The sequence below is a fragment of the Xiphias gladius genome, chromosome 22 (genome assembly GCF_016859285.1).
Source record: "Xiphias gladius isolate SHS-SW01 ecotype Sanya breed wild chromosome 22, ASM1685928v1, whole genome shotgun sequence".
NCBI classification, from domain to species: domain Eukaryota; kingdom Metazoa; phylum Chordata; class Actinopteri; order Istiophoriformes; family Xiphiidae; genus Xiphias; species Xiphias gladius.
In genome coordinates, this window is record NC_053421.1 from 18,935,802 (window position 1) to 18,949,359 (window position 13,558).

Genomic DNA, 13,558 nt, shown 5'->3' on the forward strand with positions numbered 1-13,558 from the left:
TATACCAGTAATTACGTGCAACTCGTAAAAGCTCGCTGTGGACGTGCAACGTCGCAGCCGATGTACAAGTTGCCACAGTTAGATCTCTAAATGATCAAAACACCTTTTATAATTAAGGAAATAAGACACAGATCATTCTCAGTAAGGCATGCTGATGTTCGGAAGTGATTTTATTGCACCAATCTGAGTTTATTGAAATGTTTTCACTGTGTAACCTATGAAGCTCTTGGCATCTTTGACTTGTTTCTGTTGTACATTTTGCATGATTTCCATCAGCTCTCCTGCATGCAGGGGCCCAATTTTCAATAAAAAATACATCATTAACATCAGTTTAATTTCAGGATAAACACAAAAAAAAAATTCTTGGAAAAAAGGCGATTTCCCTTTCTAAAAACACCTGTCCATTGATTTATTATCTTACACACAATGTTGTTTGTGACATAGATGACAGTTAATGCAGTCACAACACCTTTAATGTCTTTCAGGTAGGCCTCAGCAGTTCCTGCATTGCTTTATGGCAATATATTGTTCCACCGAGTGAAACAATGCTACATTGAGATGCCTTCTCACAGCATTTCCATTTGGTTCACTAAATGTCCACTGTCCAGTTTCCAGCAGTTTGAAGTAGACTACTGAGTGTCTTATCCTTTACTGTGCATCCAGGATGTCCCACTGTGTAGTCCCACTCTGCGTGTCCTGCTCAAACTGCAGCTGTGGCAGTTGTGAGTTTGAGTGCATCTGACAGGTTGCGTTGTCGGACTCTTGAGCTGCTTATGATTTCCAAATGGGACTCGGGCACCCATCCATGATGCCGATCGGACAGTCTGGTCCCCTCTACCCAATCTGTGAAAAAGAAAGAATCCAACACAAAGGAACTGAATGCTTATTCTGTGTAACAATCACACAGTGGATAGTTGAATGGCAGTTCATACAGGGGAATGACTGAAAGAGTAGTGTGATGATCTTACGGTCGCTGCTTTGTTGGTGCACTAGAACAATGTCAGCCTTTTCTAAGGACAGCTCATCAGGCTGCTGGGCAACAAAAGCTCGAATACACTGCATCTGTGGAAAATCTACACGGGAAGGAGAAGAAAGAAGTCAAACCTACAGTCATTAGGGTCAATAGGTCACTACAATAAGTGCTATAATGCTCAGGGAGTGAGTGTACTTTTGTAAGGCTCTTAAACACCTGCAGTTCACCCACATAGGTGTTTTCACCTATGCTGCCAAATTAGACCTCTTCCCAGGACCGTGTGGGCCTGGACAGACACCCCTTAACTGACATCTCCCTCGTTCCCCTCATGCTTTTGTTGCAAAGTACACTTTTATCATTCTTATAAGTAAATAGAGTTTGTTGACATCATGTAATTCACAAATTAGATCCACCCAACTTCCATCGGACTAGATGACTAATCAGCCAGAATAACTGTAAACACCTGTGTGGCTGTGCATGTCCTTTCATTACACCTGTTTTGGACAAGTCAAATTAAAGTCTGGTGTATGCAATGCTCCATTCACATCACATTGTTGCAGGTTAGTCACAGAGTGCATTAGTCTTAACACTGGAATGAATTTGCATTGCACTTTGTGTGATGATGGCTTTGTGGCCATTTTGGCATTTGTTTGTTGACAGTTCTTTCTGCCAAGTGGGGGATTTTGTAGTTTTCAGAAATTCCCCATTTTTCTAACTCATTATTAAAACTCACAGCCTGACGTGACCATTTTTTTCCTCCGCCTGCCCACTCATGTTTTCTGCATGATATGATATAAATGTGGCTTTAGATCATCCCCGTTTTCGAGATGGTGGACTATACATACTGTTTGCCATTTTATTTTGGTGTTCAATGTTCATTTTAGTATTCAGCACTTTGCGACATCTAAACCATGATAAATGGTTTACCTTGAGCTGCAGAAAAATCTATTTCAGGATGTGGCTGGGATAGGGCAGATATCCAACGAAGCTTATCACTCCTGAAGGAAAAAAACAAAGATGGGTGTATATTCTGCCACTTTTACCACTTTTGTGTTGTGATAACCAATACAGACATTCCTGCCACTGTCTCAATCTCTTACTGTGTGTCAGTCCTTAGCAGCAGGGATTTGTGTGACATGTGCAGCCGGAACAGGTTCTTCTGCAAGGAGTGAAGCTTTACACGGCAGTTCTCTACACGTAGCTCTGATACAGGAGAGTGGTCAATTACTGTAAATCTTCCACCTCTGGAAAGAGCAGACAGCAAAATTTCAAAAGACAAATGAAAATGTGGAAGGAAAAACTGTGATAAGATTGAAGGGACAATAAAAGACTGTAGATATGAGGAAAACAGGATCTTGCACAAGGTAGTCAGGGATGTGGCAGTTGGCGATGGATTGTTCTAACATTAAAAAAAAACAACATGTTTGTTGACTCACTCTTTTTGTAATGACAGTAGTAAGTAGTCATTGAACAGGTGCAAGTAAATGTTCCTCTCTGTGTCTTTTAGAGAGAAATCCATCAGCTCGGTGACCGGTCCTTCCCGCACCAACCTCCGAGACTGACTGATCAGAGGGAGAGTCTGTAACACACACACGCAGGAAACAGAGAGACAAAAGACAGCAATGTTAGTATATCATTCATTTTTAGCCATCTCCGTGACGGCTGAGGTAACTCCATCCGCTGATGAAGTCCTTGATGCAGTTGAAAGCATCATAAAAAGCTAGCAAGTGGACCTTGAATTAAGATCATTTTTGTGACATTATTTATTTTGTTGTAGTTTCCATAAATATCACTACAAACAACCAGGAGAAGTACTCATTAGTTTTCGAAACTATGGTTGAAATCAAAGCAATGATATATTAAAACATTGTTTTTTGTTATTGGTATCATAATATAGCACAAATATGTAAAATTAAATTTAAAATAATTCAGTTAATGTTCAATGCAAATAACTATGTTCATATGTTTTCAATTACATCAGATAAAATTCTTCACATGCAATAAAAACATCAGTATGTTATTTTGTTCATTTTTAATTACAGTTTGCTAGGAAAAAATAATTTAGACAACAGGATTTTGATATGATCATATCATCACAATGTGGTCTCATTGATTTTCTCCCACTATCCCCGGTAGTCATTACTTACCCTGCACTCAAAGTCAACCTTAGCACTAAGCGAGACCAGGGACTCGATGTTTTTCATCTGAGAGATGCTATCATTACTCTCTTGAATCAGCTAAAGGAGAGATGAATGAAAGAAAAAAAACAAACAGATTTTTCACCAAGGAGTCCAAAATAACCAGGATATTTTACAGCAATGTTAAAATATTACTGTCCTACATTATTGTAGAATGGAAAGGGGCTCCTACTGTACCTTCTCCAGAAGTTTCAAAGCTTTGATGGCCTGCGTCGCCTCCGCAGTACCTGGAGTTGTCCTCTTCACAATGTTCTGGACAGAAACAGTGTGTGTGTGTGTCAAGGTTAGATAAGAAGGTATAGGACTGATCATATAGTGAACATCAACCTTTATAATTTCAGAGAGCCTGCACACACACACACACACACACACACACACACACACACACACACACACACACACACACACACACACACACACACACACACACACACACACACACACACACACCTGGACCAGCAGCTTTATTCTTGTGATCCTTTGGAAAGGAAGGACAAGGAAAGAACGAAGAGGAAGTCTCTGACAAACAGGACTCCTCTCTAATTTTTCCACAATCCGCTTGAACCCTGGATTCTCATTCCTGAAAGAAAGAGAGAATTTTAAGGCACAGACAGATAAAAAGATACAGACCAAAGCTGAAGTTTTTATGAACCGGAAATCACATTCACTGCTGGAAAGTATTGGTTTCAGAGAGAGTATATGGTCCTGCTATGGTTCTTGCTGGATCCATTACCAAGAGTCCAACAAAAATTATCTTCCTATATAGAAAACACAAAAGCTTGATTGGACGGCTTACATGAGTCTCTGGTAGGTGGCATCCTGGTAGGACTGGTTGGTGAGGTAGGGCACATAAACCATTTTGAAGCGCTGACAGTGCCGAGCGATGATATCACACACGGTGAAGTGCACGATGTCTGTTTCCACCCGCTCCTCCAGCTTTGACAAAAAACTAAAACAAAACCCACAGAGAACTGTTTTAAGATAATTTCTCCCATGAATTTGAGAAACTGTATCTGCACAACTCAAACATGGTTGATCATCGCTTATTCATGTCAGATGCAATGGTTTTGCCTGAGAGATATATTTTAATGTAGAAATATAGACCTTGCTCAAATGGATAAAGAACTTGCTCTGGTAAATGTTTAACATCTCTAACCTGTGGCTGATGGCACGAACGTCAGCCAGCCGGGAAAACAGCCAGTTTCTATCTTGAGTGGTCAACAGCGCCCCCAGCTGTTTTGACTTGACAAAATGTTCAACAACAATGTCCAAACTCCGACAGTAGGAGGCTTCTGAGGTCACTACTTCAAATCTCACCTAGAGCACAAAACACAAAGGACAGAAATAATAAGAAAACACATTGAGCAAGACAAAACTAGACAGTAAATTATAGCTAATAAGAGTGTGACTAACAAAGGAACCTGATTTCACAAGTGGAAGTGTTCCACTTCAGACACATGTCTGTTTTAAGTTTACATGCAATAACATAAAGTACCACAGAAACACAACATGTTTATGCAATCACATCTTCTGGTAAGAGACACCCATCTAACAATAAAAACCAGGTTAATGGGAGGGTTATTCTGGTATGTGGCAAGTCTGACTAGTTTATGTGATTTTAGTAGTTTGAAGTGTGAGGTAATAGCAGTACGAAGCTGATTCATGTAAGTCATGCCATTTCCCAGAAGTTGCCATCAAATGAAACAGTATAAAAGCTGCCGATGTGAAAGTACGCCCAAAGCAATCTGGTCACTTTAAATTAGTAAACAAGCACAAGGAGGTGAATCACTAAAACTGTAGCTGGTGAAATTTCCTTTAAAAACCTCAAACAGGACATTTCATATTCATGAGATATGTAAAGCTGCAGGAATCATGAGAAAAATCGTCACAGAGGATTCTCCTGAATTTCATTGATGCAGGAATATTGTGCCAGTAACTTTTCAGCTAATGAAACCTACATCTTACATTGCTTAATCATTACTGTAAATAAAATAAAAAAACATACAATTTTAGTTGATCCAATCAAAATTTCCAATTAAACAAGATTAAAATCGATTAAACAAAATGGATCAGGAAGTAAAGCTGGAGGAAAAAAGGAAAGAACCACCAACCACTTAAATGCCTGAAGCATTCTCCTCAATTTCATTGAGGCATGAATGTTGTGCCATTAACTTTCCAAAGAAGTTTAAAAATGCATTACTATAATTCTGAAACTTGAAACCCTCCTTTTAGATAAAGTAAAATTCAAGCAACATAAAAAGCACTGTGTGACGGTTTGCACCTCAGTCGTGGGAAAGATACTGGCACAAAATTTCTACCTCAATGAAATTCAGGACGTTGGGAAGGGAAAATCCCTCATAAATGCAGTATGAGAAATTTTATCAAGTGGTAACTAGACTCTCATATGTGTAGTATGACAATGTGTTACCTCCTGTAGTCGCCCCTGGTCCTCTGTGAGCTCCTCCAGCTCACCGCTGTTCCTGACCCCTGGCAGGTCACGCCACAATGTGGCCGACTGTGTGAGTGAGATGGAAAGACGTGGAGAGGAAGGCCTGCCCTCGCTCTTGGGAGGCTCAGGAACAGGCAAGCTTTTGACACTGGTGATGGACCCTGTGTGGGACAAGGAGTGGGGGTGCGGGACAGGAGGTAGGGGAGGTAAAGGTCTGCGGGCAGGAGGAGGTGAGGGAGCCGGAGAGGGGGCATTGTCCTCGCACACAGACAGGACATCGGAGCGAGACTGACGCAGGATCTCAAAGTTCTGTGCGGCCTCACTGTACTGCTGGTAGAGCTGGGCAGCATCTGGGAGATGGAGAGGAAGTGAAACAGACAAAGCAAGACAGAAAGACAGAGAAGAGTGAGAAAATGAAAATGAAGGTTGAAAAATACAGGAAGCAACGAGAAGAAGATAGACAGAGACAGGAACAGTGTAAGCCAAGAGGAGTTGTTTGCATTTGACATTCCTTTTACACATACTTGTCGGAATGCAAAGTCACAGCAGCAGCTGTTTTTCCCTTAAGTTAGGAGATATGAATGCTTGCAGAAACCTGTCTGTGGCTTGCACAGACACACACATATACAGGAAACACACACACACACACACACACACACACACACTGCCCCATTTCTCGTAATATCCATGTGAATCATAGGCTCAGAGAACTGCTACCACTTTAGATTGTTTACAACATAATTTTTAAATGGTGTGAGCCAACAGTAAACTGCACATAGATTTAATTTCCTTAGTGTGTCATATAGATTCAAGCCAACTTGTACTGTGTAAGAGATAAACAATTAGTGAGGCTGTATTTAAACAGAGATGAATCACGCACATTGAAGGGAAATGCTCAACATGCGTCATGCTTTTCTTTTCCACAGTCAAAGCAGATATGATCTGAGGACACGTCTCTATCACCTAAACAGCCTTTTCTAATAATGAGTCTTAAGATTTCCTATGAAACTAAACTGTAGATGATTTTTTTTAAAAATAATTAAAATTAATTAAACTTGTAAAAGACGTAATATGGGACAATACATTTTTAAAATAGGCATGAATGAATAGGCTTGATTTGTATTTTTATATGAAGAGTTCATATAATGCTTTTAAGGTGCATGGCCTGAATCCAGCAAAAATAAAGGGAGGAGCGGAGATACTCACTGAAAAACTTTGAATTCCTTTTCTTTCTTTCAATCGTGTCCAAAACATTCCTACAGTGCCAAGAGAGAGTCACAACAACAATTTATTTATAACCATGAACATTGTGTTAAAAAAAGCTGACTACAACTGTCAAAAACTGCTTTTTAGAGTGGAACATTTGCATTGAATGTGCAAATATAAGATTGCATTGGGTGACTACACTACAGAACTATAGCATTGTCCCTCCAAGAGCTGAACCCTGACAGTTTTTTATATCAGGGAAACTAAGTTAATATTTAAATATGTGAAAGAAGTAGATAGGTCCTGGTCCTGGCCACAACTGTAAATTAGGATGTATCCCAATTAAATTTACCATGTTGGTTATGTCTTTGTTTCACTCACCTCAGCTCCACTTCTCCCCAGCTTTTGCTCCGATCATCCTCATCATCTGAAATAAAAAAGTATCCGTTCGTCGAAACATTATACAGCAGCATACCTCTCAGTGCACTATACTATAAATAAATAGACAATAAATTAAATAAATAATGGTTAGTTAACTTAGGAACCCTGCTACAAAAAGCATTGCAGAAGAGATTAGTGTGTTTCCAAAACTCGTGCTTCTCGTGTTATAACTCAAACCAAGATCCACCTAAGCCTTTTGACTCATGCTCTCTATAGCTCCACTTATCTCCAACCCCCACCTTTAACCACAGCACTGTGACGCAGTTTCCAGTTTAAAGGTAATGAAATGTGTTTAGATCAGCACGGCGACAATATCTACCCGCAGATGCCAGCCTTAGATTTCTGATTCTGTGACTGATGTAACAACAAAATGATGTAAGAAAGACAGAAGGAAAACACACAGGTTAATTTTAGGGGCTTTTTTCTCTGTGGGTAATCTAGTCTAGAAAATATGTCTGATTAAATAATATAAATAATCTGCAATGCTGACTGATGGTACCCTGGACAGAAAGTAAAAATCAAAGTCGAAGGAGAGGTGAGGTAATTATCTGCCTTTCTGAAAACATTGTGACTGATTTGAGCAGATAACGATTGTTTCAATCCTCAATTTTCTGTCTTTACCTGTTGTAGAGAATATTCTGGTTCTGCGATCCCTTCCAACACCTTCCACTTCTTCCACTTCTACAAGCTCTCCATTTCTTCTTTCAGTGGTTTTACGGATTCCCCTCCTTCGTATTCGAGCCTCGGGACCCAAATCTCGGAAACTGCAGGTGCTCGCCAGAGTCCCTCCTTCTATTTCCCTTTCTGCCACCACCTCTCCTTCACTGCTTTCCACCTCAATTTCTTCTCCTACACTCGTCTTTCCTGCCTCCACTGCGGTACCCCTCTGCTCGGCCTCTCCTCCCTGCCTGTCCTGTTCACTTTCACCCATTCTGTCTTCCTCCTCATGGCTCTTACCCTCTCTGGAGGGGATGAGGAGATCAGAATCAGATCCATAATTAAGAATGGGGCAGCTGTGAGGCTTGTACAGTGTGTTGCTCACAGATAAATACATTTCCACTTCTTTCTCTTTGCTTTCTTCTTTTTCTGTTTTTGATAATGTAACCTCATCGCCTCCTTCTTGAGTAATTTTCACCTCTATATCTGCCTTTTCTAACTGAGGGCCACCAGAAGGCTCAGTCTCTTTGTCCACACTGTGATCCTCCTCCCCTTCTGTGTCTAACAGTGTGTCAGCATGAGTGTGTGTGGGTGTGTCATCATGCATAGCTGTGAACTGGTCAGCATGCATGTCAGCTTGGCTCTGCCCCATACCTCTCAATCCCTCCACCTCCAACGGCTCTTCCTCCTCCAACTCTGCCTGAGAGTGATGTTCGTTCAACTTAACAACAGGAATCTCTCCAGTCCCTTGTGAAACCTCCTCCTGCTGTGTGTTGTCCTTGATCACTGTCTCAGACTGGTTGACTACTTGATGTCCTTGTTTTTCTGAGTCCAGTTCATCCACAGTCTGTTCCTCTGAGTTTCCCAGGATCTCACGAACCACGTTTTTGGCCCATTTCAGGTGGGGGGCTTGGGAATGCCGTTTGGGCTCCTCAGACATGCTCCATGCCCCACTCATTCGGATTCGAATGGCCTCCACCTCTTCTGGACTCATTGCTCCAGTGTTTATCCCATCGAAGATGGGTTGAATTTGTTCAAAACTGTCCTGAGAACAAACATAAGCATAGGGATTACTCGGGACCGGAGAAAGTTCCCCCATTTCTCTTTCAGCCAGTTCTTTATTTTTTTCTCTCCACTCTATGAGGAGTCTTTCAGTCTTTGAGTCTCTTTTAATCTGCCCTGTTTCAGCATTTGGGTGCTCCACTTTGCTCCTCATTTCCTCTCCAGTCTCTGTGTCTTGAATCTCTGAAGACGCTCTGTATCTGATATCCACTATAGTTGTTTCTCCTATGGCGAACCTCTCCTTCCTTGCTGTGTCATGCTCACTCTTGCCTTCTGTGTCCTGGTTGTTGATGACTGGGTGTTCCTCGTGTCTACTCAGTGTCAGATGCCTATCATCCTGAGGTCTCTGTGCAACGTCATCGCTACAGTGATGACACCTTCCTAGAATTTTTTTGTCTCTTTCAACACTTTCTATCTGATCAACTTGTGACGGTGACATATCTCCAAGTTTCGACTGGGGCAAGGTTTGCCCAATCACACAGAACACGTACTTCCGCTGCTTTTCCCTCCCCATTTCCCCCTCATCAAGGGCCTCCTCCTTCCCCATTGTCCATTCCCCTTCCTTCTCCTCATCTCCCTCATACCCCTTGAAGCCAACAGGTGAGGAGCCGTCATATGCAACTCCACCTTCCCAGAACTCCTGGCAGTCCTCAAACTCCTCATCTTCATCGTCCTCTCTGTCATCCTCCTCGTCTCCGCTGCTGGACACGGTCACAAAGCCGTCCTCTCCGGACAGCATCCCATCTCTCTCTTGCTTCCACCCTGAGTCACTTCCTCCTTCTTTGTTGGAGTAGGCCAAGTAATCGCTCCCACCGTCTTCCTCCTTGTCACTCTCCTCCGTGTTATCTGCCATGTTCTCTCTCTCTGCATCCCTCTGCCAGCTTCTCTCTCTCCCACCATTGCTGTCAGACCAATATTCCTTCCTTCCCTTATCTGTCTCTCTCCAGACCTCTCCCACCTCCTCTCCATCTACACTGATACCCTCGTACGCCCTCTCTATGTCTCCCCTGTACTCATTTCTCCCTGCATGTCTTCGTATGTAACTGCTTTTTTCCAAGCACCTCTCATCTGGTTCCTCCTTTTCCAGTCTTCCCTCTCTTCCCCACCCTTCCTGTGACTCCATACTCCTCCCTTCTTCTCTCCTCTTCTCTTTCCGCTTTGTGTGTCTCTCTCTGTCTACAAATTCTTTTTTACTATTCTTACCCCTCTGCGGCTCTAACCACATCCTTCTCGGCTCTGGCATGCTGCCGGATATTTCTCCTCTATCTCTCTCATGTCTTTCACTTCTTTTCTGCTCCCTTTGACCACTTTCAGCAGCTCTCTCTGGATCTCTCTGTTCTTCTAAATCTATTTCACTCTCAGTAATGCTCTCTCTCCCCGATTCCCTCTCTTCATAACTGTCTCTACCTCTTCTATATCTCGTCTCACTGTCCATGTCGCTGCTCCACTCTCCACTGCTCTGGGATTGGGGTGGCACCCTAGGAGCCGTCTTGTTCAGGGATCGGCTGTTTCTGCCTGCTGTATCATCCCACCTGGGATCAGCCTCTCTCTCCTTTCTTTCTCTGTCTCTCCTCTGCTCATACTCTCTGTACCTACCATCCTCTTTCCTGTCATTTGACCACGCTCTGTCTTCCTTGAAGTCTCTCCCACTTTCCTTCCATCTCTCTCCCTCCCTGTCTGCCTCCATTGCTGCTCTCTTGTCAACCTCTCTGTACCTCTCCCTATCTTTTTCCACTCCCCTCCTCCTGGTTCTATCCACTTCTCGTTCTCTGTCTCTGTATCTCTGCCTGTCCTCTTCCCTGTATCCCTGCCTATTTTGATCTCTCTCCCTCGCCCTTTTGCCCTTGTTGTCCCCTTCACTTCTGCTGTGTTGATATATCAACTCCTCCCTCTCTCTGTCCCTCACTATTTCCCTCCTCAACTCTCTCTCGTCACTGTCTCCTTCACTTCTGGTGTCTCTCCTTCCCTCTTTCCTGTGCGCCTCTTCCCTCTCCTTCCTATCTGAGTAGATCACTCTGTCTCTTTGTCTTTGCGGGGAAGTCATCTTGGCCTCCCTCTCTCCCATGTTAGGCCTTGGCTTTTCTCTTTTTCTTGCTGCATCTCTTTCTCTTCTGTCCCATGAATCACCCACTTCTCTTCCCCTGTCTTGAAAACCAGCATCAAACTCCTGATATGTCTCCCTCTGTCGCAATTTCTCATCTTCTACAGGTCTTCCTCCCCTTTTTCCCTCTTCCCTTGCCCTGCTTCGGATCTCATCTCTTTCCCTCTCTCTGTACCTCTCTCTCTGCCATGCCTTCCCTCTGTCTTTCCCCCAGTCATCTGTCTCTGTTCGCCTCGGCCTCTCTCTCTGCCTCCATTCTTCTTTTTCTTCACCAATCTCAGTGGTGGACATCATTCTTCTGCCACATTCTGCGCTGCTTTTTGTCATTCTGGGAAATGTATCGCCTTTTTTCTTCCCCCTTTCCACCTCTCTGTCAGTGTACCTCTCTACATTTGACACTGGCCACCCGTTTCTGTTTCTCTCGCCTTCTTGCCTCCTTTCTCTCTCCCTCCACTCTCTTTCTCCCTCTCTCGCCCTGGGTGCAGGAGCTCTTTCATAGTATCCCTCCCGTGGGTCCATTTCTTTGTATCTTGCTTTGTCTCTCATTTTCTCCATTTCTCTTTCCCTCCTCCGGTCTTCCTCTCGGTTGCTGTCTCTCTCTCGCTCCGACTGGGCAGTCATCGTTGGCCTGGGACTAGGATCCCGGCAGATTTTTCCACGTGGCTGAAGCTTGCGGTCAGACGTGTTTATGTTAGATAAAGTGTCAAAGAGGGTGCAGCTGGGCCTTTTGGTCCCCATTGTACCATAATATGGAGAACCTAGAAGACAGTAACACTCATCAGTTTAGAAATGAGGCAGTAACACTCAAGCTATTTTCAGTAACAAATCACTGATACACAGGTCAAATTAAATAAAATGAGGAGGCTCTACAAACATACATATTTAGTTCACTTCAAAGAGCTGAATATGAATTGTCTGGAAAATTACTGTATATACCACTAATGTCACTGCTAAATTTGAAAAGTTCTGCAACAATTCAGCTGATTTTCAGTCTGTTATTCTGTTATTTTACTTTGTCAAGCACGCTTAACAGCTACAGTTGTAATTCCAAGCTAAAACCCGTATGATATATTTATATACTATAAACCTGGATCTAGTTGCATAATAATTTACAGTAGCATAGGAAGAAGCAGGTTAGAGAAAAGGTGACACCCTCTCACAGTTATTGAAGAATGCAGCACAGACCTGCAAAGCACGGCATACCAAAAGAAGACTTTTAGAAAGCAAGGGCCTGTGACACATAGGCACGGCATGTAACATGTAAACCAGAGGTAAGCCAGATCTCAAACTGTGTTCAAACTGAAAGCAATCTACAGAAGGGTTCATCTGTAATCCATGAAAAAATAGTAAAGCGACTCACCTGAATGTGGTATCCTGGGGAGATCCAGTCAGCCCCCTCCAGTCCAGCTCAGCTCAAAAGCATGGGATTGCACAACACATAGGAATTCCTTCCATGTATTCACACTGTCTAGATGACATAACAAACGGCTTGCTTTTTTCAAATAAATCTGAAATGCCTTTTTCTTTCTCTCTCACTACATTAACTCTAATCAAAAACTTAATGTTTACTCTCGTTGGTTTTCTCTCGTTGCCTCTCTCTCAGTCTCCGCACCTCCCCTCCTCCCTCAAATTCCCAAACAAGTCTCAACAGATTGACACTTATCTTTGCCCTCCGCCTTCTCTCTGTCTTGTCCTTTCAGTCGCTGTTGCTGAACATGGAGATCTCCCATAAATAAAACAAACATCTATCACGTCCAGCCACTACTTCAGTCCTTTTCCTTCCCCTCTACTGCCGATAGGACTGCCTGTGTAGACCCCCTCTGGCAAAAAAAAAAAAAAAAAAAAAGTACACAACTCTCTTCTCTCTCCTGCCCCATTCTTCTCTCACGAAAAACACAGGAAGTACACCTCCTTGGTGTGTCTCCCTTGGAGCAGCGATTGGTTGGTATGGAGTACCCGGGTGTGTCTGAACAAAACACACAGCCAGGTAAGGTAAGAGCTACAAGGGAGAGTGGGGGAGGGGAGAAAGAGAGTGAGGATTGAGTGCACACACACTGGAGGAGCTCACTGAGGCCTATAAAAACTTCCCTACATTCCCTTGAGAGGTAGTGAAAAAAAGGGGAGAGAAAGGGAAACATAAACTGTTAAAAAGAACAAGATTAAGCAATCACAGAGGAGTAAAACCATGAGAGGGGCTTTACAGTGTTGATCTGTGAATTATTTATTTAACGATGAGTGCTTTACTATGTTGATTGATGACTGAGATGACCTGAGATGAAAGATTTGGAGTACCTTGACTCCTTGTCATTTGCATTACTTGATATAAAAACTAACTATGATTCCTTCCTATTTACTTGTTTCCTTGTTTTGTTGCTCCCCAGTAGTATTAGTCAGGTTTTTCTTCACCTTTACCTTCATTTTACATACATACCTTCTTATTTAGATTTGTATACATTTTGATGAGAGCCTTT

At 42.7% G+C, this 13,558-nt stretch overlaps 1 protein-coding gene across 2 annotated transcripts; it reads right to left on the bottom strand.

Moving 5' to 3' along the window:
* Positions 1-165: 165 nt before the first annotated feature.
* arhgef5 (Rho guanine nucleotide exchange factor (GEF) 5) lies at positions 166-12,896 on the bottom strand. 2 transcript variants are annotated; one of them, XM_040117476.1, is made up of 15 exons: positions 12,448-12,896; positions 8,579-11,845; positions 7,208-7,253; positions 6,827-6,876; positions 5,600-5,970; positions 4,328-4,488; positions 3,968-4,120; positions 3,622-3,751; positions 3,349-3,423; positions 3,121-3,210; positions 2,410-2,552; positions 2,074-2,217; positions 1,901-1,971; positions 969-1,073; positions 166-843 (listed from the first exon to the last, which is right to left on the bottom strand). In XM_040117476.1, exons 2-15 carry the CDS (start codon positions 11,823-11,825, stop codon positions 701-703), a joined length of 4,929 nt encoding a protein of 1,642 aa, XP_039973410.1. In that variant the 5' UTR covers positions 11,826-11,845; positions 12,448-12,896; the 3' UTR covers positions 166-700. The 2 variants fall into 2 exon arrangements, with proteins under 2 accessions (XP_039973410.1, XP_039973409.1); XM_040117475.1 differs by having other exon boundaries at positions 7,889-11,845.
* Between the last annotated feature and the right edge of the window lie 662 nt (positions 12,897-13,558).

Bases quoted from the DNA above. Each gene is read 5' to 3' on its own strand.
- arhgef5 (XM_040117475.1), bottom strand. From the start codon at position 11,825: ATGGGGACCAAAAGGCCCAGCTGCACCCTCTTTGACACTTTATCTAAC. The intron at 4,121-4,327 runs GTTAGAGATGTT...GTTTTGTTTTAG, and splicing joins GTTCGTGCCATCAGCCACAG to TTTTTTGTCAAAGCTGGAGG. The intron at 3,211-3,348 runs GTACAGTAGGAG...TCTCTCCTTTAG, and splicing joins CTTTGAAACTTCTGGAGAAG to CTGATTCAAGAGAGTAATGA.